The sequence below is a fragment of the Nannospalax galili genome, unplaced genomic scaffold (assembly GCF_000622305.1).
Source record: "Nannospalax galili isolate Female #2095 unplaced genomic scaffold, S.galili_v1.0 scaffold889, whole genome shotgun sequence".
NCBI lineage: Eukaryota > Metazoa > Chordata > Mammalia > Rodentia > Spalacidae > Nannospalax > Nannospalax galili.
In genome coordinates, this window is record NW_008360167.1 from 1,100,775 (window position 1) to 1,111,348 (window position 10,574).

General features: G+C 39.4%; 1 protein-coding gene across 6 annotated transcripts in view; it reads left to right on the forward strand.

The window, feature by feature from the left end:
• The window catches only part of LOC103726557 (Alstrom syndrome protein 1 homolog), a 153,491-nt gene that overhangs the window by 21,848 nt on the left and 121,069 nt on the right, over window positions 1–10,574 (forward strand). For 2 of the 6 annotated variants that reach the window (XM_029559180.1, XM_029559182.1), the window contains exons 3-6: window positions 3,980–4,097; window positions 5,647–7,220; window positions 7,474–7,592; window positions 7,686–7,826. The exons of 2 other annotated variants lie outside the window; for them this stretch is intronic. In XM_029559180.1, the coding sequence (XP_029415040.1) occupies window positions 3,980–4,097; window positions 5,647–7,220; window positions 7,474–7,592; window positions 7,686–7,826 (1,952 nt within the window). The remainder of the gene's footprint in view (window positions 1–3,979; window positions 4,098–5,646; window positions 7,221–7,473; window positions 7,593–7,685; window positions 7,827–10,574) is intronic. 2 more of the 6 variants (XM_029559183.1, XM_029559181.1) reach the window with 2 other exon arrangements.

Below are 10,574 nucleotides of genomic sequence, written 5' to 3' on the forward strand. Positions count from 1 at the left end.
GATTATTCCTTTGAGCAGAATGAAGTAGCCCTCTTTATGTCTTCTGATTAGTTTTAGTTTGAAGTCTATTTTGTCAAATATTAGAATTTCAATGTCTGTTTTTTTCTTAGTACCATTTGCTTGGTATAATTTTTTCAGTCCTTTCATCTTAAGGTAGTGTCTGTCCTTGAAAGTGAGATGAGTTTCTTGCAGACAACAAAAATATGGGTTTTGTTTCTTAATCCATTCTCCTAGTCTGTGTCTTTTGACTGGGGAGTTCAGTCCATTAATATTTAAAATTATTAATGAAAGATGGGTATTGAATCCTGTCATTTTTATTTATGTTTGCATTCTTGAAATAGCTGTATGTTTCCACAGTTACACCTTCATTGGAATTCTTTCTGCAACCCCTTAGGTATAGACATTCCTTCCTTCAGCTCTTTGTATTGCTTCCAGAACTCTCTGAAAGGCTGGTTTTGTGGACATGAATTCCTTCAGCCTATGGAAGATCTTCAGTCATGGAAGATTTTTCTTTCCCCTTCGACTATAATCGACATTTTGGCTGGGTATAGTAATCTGTGTTGGCATCTGTGGTCATTTAAAAGTGGGAATACTTTGCTCCAGGCTCTTCTTGCTTTCATAGTTTACACTGAAAAGTCAGCTATAATCCTAATGGGTTTTCCTTTATATGTGACTTGTTGTTTCTCTTGCAGCTTTGAGAATTGTCTCTTTGTTTTGTAAGTGTAGTGTTTTTACTATGATGTGCCATGGAGAGTTTCTTTTCTGGTCCTGTCTGTTTGGTGTTCTATATGCTTCTTGTATTTGTATGGGCTTGTCTTTAATTTTAGGAAATTTTCTTCCACAATTCTGTTGAAGATCTGGTCCATACCATTATCTTGGGATTCTTCCTGTATGCCTATGATTTGTGAGTTTGGTCTTTTTATGGTGTCACACAATGCCTGCATATTCCATTCTTGTGATTTCTTAAATTTTTCATAATCTTTGCTTGAGTGGTCTAGTTCGTCCACTTTATCTTCCAGTCTTCATACTCTGTTTTCCATTTCGTTCATCCTATTGGTGAGGCTTTCTCCTGTCATTTCTAATTGGCTTATGGAGTGTTTCACTTCATTCTTTATTTCAGCCCGAGTATTCTTCAATATTTCTAGCTCTTTTCTGAATTCATTCAGAAGTTTATCCCTATCTTCCTTCAGCTCTATGATTACCTTGCTTAATTAATTCAGAAGTTTATCCTTGTCTTCCTTCATTTCTTTGATTTCTTTCTGTTCTTTAAATTCACTGAATCCTTTTATCATGTTTATAACTGTTCTTTTGAATTGCATGTCCTGTGTTATCTCTAGGGGGTTCTCATTGTACTCCTCTATAGGACCATTGGTACTAGGGGGTTCTCATTGTACTCCTCTAGAGGACTATTGGTATTTGGTGGGGATATGTTATTTTGGTTTTTTTATGTTACTATTTTTTCTCTGTGATTTTGACATGCGAATTTCTTTTGTAGTTTCTGATTCTTGTGTGAGACTCGGGCCTTCAAGTTTAAGTCTGCATCTTTTTGTAAACTTTATGTGTCTTTGTGGTTTACTTTTTGGGCATGAAAAGCTGGTTCGTCTAAGCTTCTGGTTCTCTCTTTTGATTTTAAATTGGAGTGGCCGGATTGCTTTTGTCTTCAGGAGTTCCCACTGAGGCCCAATTCAGGTGAGGATCAGATGTTTTCAGGCTTTCTCAGAAGGTCTGGATCCCTCCAGGAATGATTTTGGCCTCAGGAATTTGGGAGTTAGACTGGTCTGGGAGCCTGGCCCAGGAAAAATGCTGATCCAGGGCAGCTGGTGGCCTTGCCACCCAGAGATGCAAAGGCAGATGGGGCAGGAAGAGGCCCCAAGGACTCCTGGGGACTGCACTGAGGGAGCTGGGTTGGTCTGGATGCAAACGATTAGGCAGAGGAAAGGTCAGCCCCCTTGTGCCAGAAGAAGGCTGGCAGGTGGTGCAGGCCCTGGGAAGCAGAGGGAGGTGAGGGCAGGGCCAGACCCAGAAGCAGTGCTCCTGGGGCCCAGAGAAGGCACTCTGTTGGTCTGGATGAAAAGGATCAGGAAGCAGTATTGGTTCCCCAGGTGTCTCCAAACTCAGAGGAGAGAAGGGAGGTGGAGATGGGAAGGTGATTCCAATTTCTCATTTTTAACGACTCAGTAAATAATTTTGATTTGAGTACCTAATAAGTGCAGCAGATACTCTGTGTGGCATTGAGGATATAGCTGTGATAAAGCCTCTCTATGGAGTTGGGGAGGAGTCAGGAAAGTGCAGGATGGAGAGCCAGGGTAGTGAGAGCATCAGGCCACAAAGAAGGGTGAAGATATCCCCAGTGGTGAACTCTTTGAGTCCTTCTTTGGAGGAAATCCTGGAAGGTTGGCCAGAGGACAGAGTCCATAGTTAAAATCAAGAAAGTATGCTATAGCAGTCAGATTACCTTCATGTTGAAAACGCAGTTTGGTTTTAGCAAAACATCATTCCAGTTAATTTTAGTATTTTAAAACATTTTTGTTTATTTTTATTTTATGTGTGTTTTACCTGCATGTGTGCTAGTGCACCCATGTTGCACAGTGCCTGGGGAGGCCAGAAGAGAGTGTCAGATCCTCTGGAACGAGGGTTATGGATGGTTATGCACTGCCATGTGCATGTTGGGAACCAAACCCAGGACCTTTGTAAAAATAGCCATTTTGGGGGCTGGAGAGATGGCTCAGAGGTTAAGAGCACTGACTGCTCTTGCAGAGGACCTGGGTTCGATTCCCAGCACCCACATAGTGGCTATGAACCATCCTTAACTCCAGTTCCAGGGGAATCTGAAGCCCTCTTCTGACCTCCATGGCATTGCAAGACACAGGTGCACTCACATACATGCGGGCAATACACACTCATTCACATAAAATGAAAATAATAAATAAAAAAAAAAATAGCCATCTCTCTAGCCACTCCAGGCAATTTAAAATAGGATGTGGTTTTAGAAATAAAATTTTATTTCCATTAATACTTAATTTCTGTTTTGTAGTTGTATAAGTGCTATAGGGAATAAGGATTTTTAAAACTAATTAATACATGTTTAAGAACATTGTAAGAATTACTTAACCTGATAGGAAATCACAGTATTTTCTTTTTTTCTTTTTTTTTTTTTCTTTTCTTTCTTTTTTGTTTTTTTGAGTCAAGGTCTCATTCTGCATCCCTTACTGGCCCTGGAACTAACTATGTAGACAAGACTGGTTTGGAATTCAGAAAAATCTGCCCACCTCTGCCTCCTAAGCACTGTGATCAAAGGCCACTACACCTTGCCATATCATTTCTTTAAAGCACCAGTTACTGTTGTTTCTCATATTAGAACTTAATCTGAAATTTTTGTCATTGTATTTTGATACAGGGTCGCTAGCCCTAGCTGGCCTGGAATTTGCTATGTAGACCAGGCTGGCCTGGATGAGAGCCGCCTGATTAAAGGCATGGGCTACCACACCCTGCTAGACAGATAACTTTTGTAAAACCAAAATATTTAGGGCTGGAGACAGAGGTTAAAAACACTTGGTACTCTTCCAGAGGATCAGGTTCAGTTCCCAGCAGCCATATGGCAGCTAACAATTGTTGGTAACTCCAGTTTCAGGGGATCCAACATCCTCTTCTGGCTTCCCTGCATTGCATGCATATGGTGCAACTTGCATGCAGGCAAAACACATGAACTAAAAATGAATGAGTGGATAAAAATTTTAAAAAATCAACAAAATATTTAGAAGGAGGTCTTGTTTTGCTTGAAACATCAGCTTTGACACCTAACTCAGAAGACAGTGAGATTTGCATATTCGTATCCTTCTTTCATTCCTGGTGGTAGCTATTCTAATGCTTGTGGAAGCTTCCTAATGGTAGTATATTTAGGTGCTTTAAAGTATTGCAGGAGTTACCTAATCAATGTCTTTTCAGATTGCTCAGCATTTTTATGTTTGAAATTTTGTAGTCATACAGGATAACTTTGCTACACCAGATTTGCCTTTGCTGACGTGTTTGACACAAGACCAGGAGTTTGAGCCTGATTCCTTATTTCAACAAAGTGAACTAGAATTTGCACCTTTGAGGTAGGATTATTTATTTGCCTTCTAACCTTTCTACTCTCACTAAAGTTGTTATCATAAATGGCTTCAGGCTAACATGAAATTTGGGAGTAGGAGTTCCATATTCTTAGTAAATAGCACACATATGTAACAAGGCCCTAAATGAAGCATATTAATTTGGTACAGTAATGTAAATACAGAGATGTACCAGGTGACTGTAGTTCATTTAAAAGAAGAGAGGCAGATGCAGGTGGATCTCTGTGAGTTCCAGGCCAGCCTGGTCTACATAGCAAGTTCTAGGCCAGCTGGGGCTACAAGGGGGACCCTGCCTCAAAAAGACACCCCCCCCAATTCTAATTTAGTTTAGCACCCAGGAATATTTAGTTATGAGGCACACTGGTTTTTCTTGTGAACCTTGCTTTGTGCCACTATCATCTGTCCCTCCCTCTCACCTTCATCCTACAAAAAAGCATTTGTTTCTAGGACACTAATGTATCTGCACTCTCATTTTGCTCAGCTGTTATTGAATCAGTCTAGTTAACTCTCTTTATACTACATGTAGGTAGGAAATAAACAATGTTTTTATAATAAATATTCTAAACTGATACCTTTTAGAATAATCACAGTGGGAGAAAAGTTGAATTCTTCAAAAACATATTTAGAATCGTCCAAGGCTTTGTTTTCTTTTAGAATGGAAAGAAAACTAGGTAAACTGAAAACTCTAGATGTTTAGAAATAAAATGCAGCATCTACCATTGTGCTGTACATTACTTTAGAATCACAATTACCAAGTGCCTGTACACATTAGATTGTCAGCCAGTGATTAAGTTATATTGTATTTTGGGAGTAGATTACTTCTTGTTTTCATAAGTATAATAAATGGACCATAAATAAAGGGATATAAGTTAGAAGAGTATTAAATTGTAGTGGGTGATGAGCATTTGCTACTTTTACAGAGGACCTGGGTTCAGTTCCCAGCACCCACATTATGACGCAAAACCACCTGTAATTCCAGCTTCAGGAGATCCAACGATGCTCTTAGGTCTTCTGCAGGCACTCCGCACATACAGCACACCAAAAAATGCAGAAAAAAAAACCTGTACACATTAAATAAAAAAATGAAATAGTAGACCTTATTAAAAGTCTATTTTGAATGTTTCTTTGAAATAGATTTTTGTGGGGTAATACGGAAATCCGATTCTGTGTGTTTTAGAAGGCTGAGATACTATCAGGATGATAGTTTACTGTCTAGTTGCAAAATTTTATTTATTCAGTCTTTAAGCTCCTTGCAGGAATTTAAAATTAGAACTTTTTTGTTTGGTCTCCTTGTAGCCCCAGATGGCCTAGAACTTGCCATGTAGACCACGTTGACGTCAATCCCTTTGACATCCCTTGTCTCTGCTTCCCGAGTGCTAGAATTAGAGGTGTGCATCACTATGCCCCACAGAACTTTTTAAAAAACATGCTTTCCAACAAACCTGATTTCGGTGACATAGTCAGGTTTATATTTTTGTTAGTGTTTAAAAATAAATGTTAAAGAGCTACTTATTTCTTTGTAACTCTGTATTTTCAGAGGAATTCCTGATAAGCCTGAAGACAGTGAACGGCTTTCTCGACCATCAGAAGTTAGTGAAGCTTTATTCCAGGCCGCCTTAGAAACATCTTCAGATTTAGTTAACAGTTGCCTTAGTATCTCTCAGCACCCGCTTACAGGTAGCACAACTTTTGGGTCTCAGCGTTCTCTTTTCCCTCCTGAACAAGAGAATAACGGAGAGAATGGGCTGTCTAAAGCTGCTGATGAACTGAAAACGCCAAATGACTCTGATCACTATAATGCTCTGTATTCATACATGTCATGGCAGGCAAGAAAGGATACTCAGCAGCCAGAAGACAGCTTGACTGATAAAAACCAAGTTTCTACTTCAGCTTTCTCTGATGTTAGTGATGAAAGCATAACCACTAAAAGAGATGATGGTTTTGATGCTTCTTGTTCTCAGGTTCAGTATTGGAAACAGGGAGCTTCACAACAGGCAGAAACATGTCTAGACAATAAAGACCATCGTTCTTTTCCATGTGAAATTGCTCCTCCTTGTCCCAATAAGGTGTCATATTCTTTCTTGCAATGCATGTTGGAAAGAGGTAAAGGGGCTCTCTTGACCTCTGAGAGCCATCCTGAAAATGTTTGTTTAAGGGCTCCAGCTGAGGATGAGATGAATCAAAACGTAGGTTCTTTGGAGGGCTATGAAAGAAATGAAGATCTGCAGAAAGAATTATCTCAGTATTTTAAACTAAAGGAGTCTAGAAATAATTTGTTATCTTCAGAACTGCATTCTACATCTCCAGAGATAAAGTACATCAGGACTGTTGTTCCTGATGATTGTGAGCAGGTTTCAGGAGTACACATACTCTCAAGGGGACTTGATATCTCTAAGATGGAGGCTGCTGGAGGCCCTCTTCGATCAGTTAAATCCAACTTGGATGAGACATCACAACAACTGTATTTTCAAGAGGACAGAAACCGAAAGGCAGCTTCTGTTTTTGGTGAGAAAAATGTTGATGCTACTGAAAATGTAGCCTTTGAGGCAGTTATTGCCTCAATTGAGCCTTCGAAGCAAGAGAGTCCTGTAAGTGAAGTCCAAACTGACATCAATAAATCTTTAGCAGATGAAAGTCAAGAGAGAGAACCCCCAAATCCACATATTTCCCCATTAAATTATAACAATAAAAACTCTTTCATTGATAAGCTTAAACATCCAAAGTATCAGTCCACTACCGGGGTGCTTGAACCAGCAGCTTCAAAGCCAGTGTTGCATAAAGAAGATGATGGTGCTGGCTCCCTATATTTGTATCCAAATTTAAAGTCGCCCTCTAATGCTGCTCGGAGCATGCTCAGCCAGCCATTTTCTTTTATTCCAGAGCATAAGTCATCTCCTTTAAGTGAAAAAGCTTACAACCAGGCTGTTGGTCTTGGGGAAACACAGTCACCTTTATTTCCGTATGACATATGCAGTCTTGACCTTACAGAGAAGGGAGGATCTTCAAACATTATTTATCCAATGAAAGTATCAACTTCAGATTCTTGGGTTGTACGAGATTTAAAGCAGCAGACCTTTGAAGAAGTTGCAGATTCCTCAGACTATTATTTGGGTAAGGATGTAAACTGTAGTAACCCATTGAGGGTCCCACCTGAAGCTATAGGAAGCAGCTTTTCAGCAGACTTGTTGGCATGGGATACAGACTTTCAGTGTGTTCTAACACTGACTAGTGATGCATCATTAATTTTAGTCAGCCAAGAGGTATTGCTGATAGCTGATAGAGGTCAGGGTGAACTTCCTTGGTTTGGGGTCTGAGTCCAGTGTTACTGTATATACAGTTATGCACAATGACTCCTGTTTTGTAGAGGGCCTGCAGGGGAAGGCTGGGTCTGACGTCATTACTCTGGATGGTGATACTGAGTACTCCAGCCTGCATGGAAATGCTGTTGCACACAGTAAAAGAGTCACTGAACTACAAAGACAGGTAAGACACAGCAAAGTGGTTGTTGTAAATAGGGTTTCTCGGAGCTGATTCAGGAAACGGTATTTGTATTCGTTTACTTTTTACTGTTTCCAGATATGTGGCCTGCATGGCTTAACTGGTGAGTTCTTGGAGCTCGCAGATTTAGACAATTTGCTTGATGATCTTTGTGACAGCTCCTTGTATTGGCTACCTTCTTCAAAACTGTCATCTAAGGAGAGCAATTTTGAAAAGCTTGTAAGTTATTCTATTTGCCTTTTTTTAAATTGAAAAAAAATTACTATTTATTTATGTGTATGTGTGTATTGTCTGCATGTAAATAAATACACCCTTGTCGTGCAATGCCCGTGGAGGTCAGAAGAGCCTGTCGGATCCCCTGGAACTGGAGTTATGGACAGTTGTTAGCTGCCATGTGGGTGCTGGGATTCGAACCCGGGTCTTCTGCAAGAACAACCAGTGTTCTTAACTGCTGAGCCATTCCTCCAGCCCCTCTATTTGCCATTTGTTATGGATAGACAAGGGAATATTTTCGTTGAAAAACATAGTAATGAAAGTATGTTTTTGATTTTTAGAGACAGGATTTCCCTGTAGCCCCAGCTGACCTGGAACTTGCAATGTTGACCAGGCTAGCCTTGATCTCACAGAGATCCACCTGCCTCTGCCTTCTGAGTGCTGGGATTAAAGGTGCGTGCCACCATGCCTGCCCACATTTATCTTTTGATAACAACTCTGACTTACAACTCACAGTCTTCATATGATCTACTAGTGTGCTTGACAGAAAGGTTTCTTTCATAGACTATGAGATTTCACATGTTTTGTGTATCTTAGAAAAGGACATCTTCTATAGCTTTCAGGCCTTTCATCTTGAGACATCCTAACCCTTCCATGTTGAGCCAGCAAGAATCTTTGGAACATGTTAAAAATAGAAAAACTCAGGGAGACATGCAATTGTGTTTTCCCTTCTGGTCTTAGTGTTGCCAGCCTTGAAAGATTCAACTAATTCTGTTTAGAAACTCCTGAAAATTTTGATTTTAGGAATTAAAAAAAAAAAACCTTGGGAATCATTGTCTTCCTGGGAATGATATTGCAGTGCTTAATGTTCAAACCAGTCAGTATTCTGAAGGGAGCTTAGTGCTCCTTCTCAAACGAGCAGCATAGCATGTATATACCTCTTCCCCTGTGTTCATACCATCGTATGTCTGTACCAAAATGGTGACTCTGGTGAGTTGTAAAAGTTGTTTTTTTTTGTTCTGTTCTGTTTTGTTTTACTAGGCTTCATTTGCCTGAATCTTTGAACCTCTTGGCTTTAAGTTTCCTCAGGTCCCAGTGTCCGCATTTGTTTGTGTGGTTCTCTCAGCTCCAAGCTGGGTCTCATTTACTTGAACTGTGTCTTTTGTATAGTGTTCGTCATTAAAATAGGTAGAAAGTATACATGATGTGCTTAATTTTGCTTTCTTATTTCCCCATGCATAAAACTGGTATATCATTGTGAAGCAAACCTGCAGTTTGGGTTATAGCTGCGTTTAGATCTTTAGGTTTAGATAGTTAATAGGAGAACAAGAGCAAAGATAGCGTGATGAATTTTTCCTTTTATTTATAATTTGTTGAACATACAAGAAAATTTCTAAAAACAACCATTAGATTAATTTTTTCTTCAGTATTTTAAAGTAGGCAGTATTCTGATTTTCAGTCTGATGAGAGTGGGGATAGAGATGACAGGTAGCTGATACCTTAAGAGGTTCACAGCTATTCAGAGTCCATCCTGTCAAGGCTTCACAGGGCACAGCAGTTTAGTCTGTCCTGCCATGGAGGTTTATTGGGGATGGTTTTCAGCCACATTTTACGATGAATATTTAGAGGATCATGATCATTTAACACTTAGGGAAACAATAGGTAACCTCATTTATGTTCTTTTCTAAAGTTATTTTTATTTTACGTGTATGTGTATATTGCCTATGTGTATGTAAGTGCACCCGTGTCATGCAGTGCCTGTGGAGGTCAGAAGAGGGTGTCAGATCCCCTGGAATTGGAGTTCTGGATGGTTGTTAGCTGCCATATGGCTACTGGGATTGAACCCAGGCCCTTGGCAAGAGCAGTCGGTGCTCTTAACTGCTGAGCCAGCTCTCCATCCCTGTCATTTATGTTCTTAACTACTATGCCATGAATTCCTTCTCTACCTAACTTTTTTAATCCCCTGTTCCTCCTAAGAGGTTTAGTTAGTTTTCTCTCTTGGATGAGTATCTTCTACTTTTAGTTTTTGTTTTGTTTTGTTTTGTTTTTTAAAGACAGGGTCTTCCTGTAGCCTGAAACTTGCAATGTACACCAGATTAGCCTCCATCTCATAGAGATCCTCCTGCCTCTGCATCTGGAGTGCTGGGATTAAAGTTGGGTGCCACCATACCCAGCTTCACTTCTACCTTTAGATCTTAGTATTTTACCTTAGTTAGGCCCTTATGGTATCATAATTATAAGTTTTCCTATGAGCATTATCCTCACCTCAGAGTCAACTTGCTTATCTTGAAATAACTCATATTTTCTCCCAAATCAGACTGATAATTTGGATTTCCTGCACTCTTAGCATTTCTTTAGTTTCTTAGTCATCTTTATTTTTCTTCATTGTTGATTAAAAAATGGGAATTAAGATCCTGAGGACAGAGCTTAGTGGTAGATGCATAAGGCCTTGGGTTCATTACCAACAGCCCCTCTCCCTAAGAAAAAAATGACTTAAAAATGGGAAATCATAGCATTTTCCTTCTGGTTCCTCTCATTTTATGTTAGTTTCTTGAATCTGTTGATATGTAAATACCTCTCCTCCTTTTCATTCTACATTTTCTTTGCACTTGACCATAGCCAGTCTGAGAAGCTATCTACATTTTCTTTGGTATTACCTACTCTAATAGCTCTTTATATTAGCTATAATATATAATATTATATATTATGTGATATATAGCATGTTTTTACTAAAGTTGAAATTGTAGTAGTTTT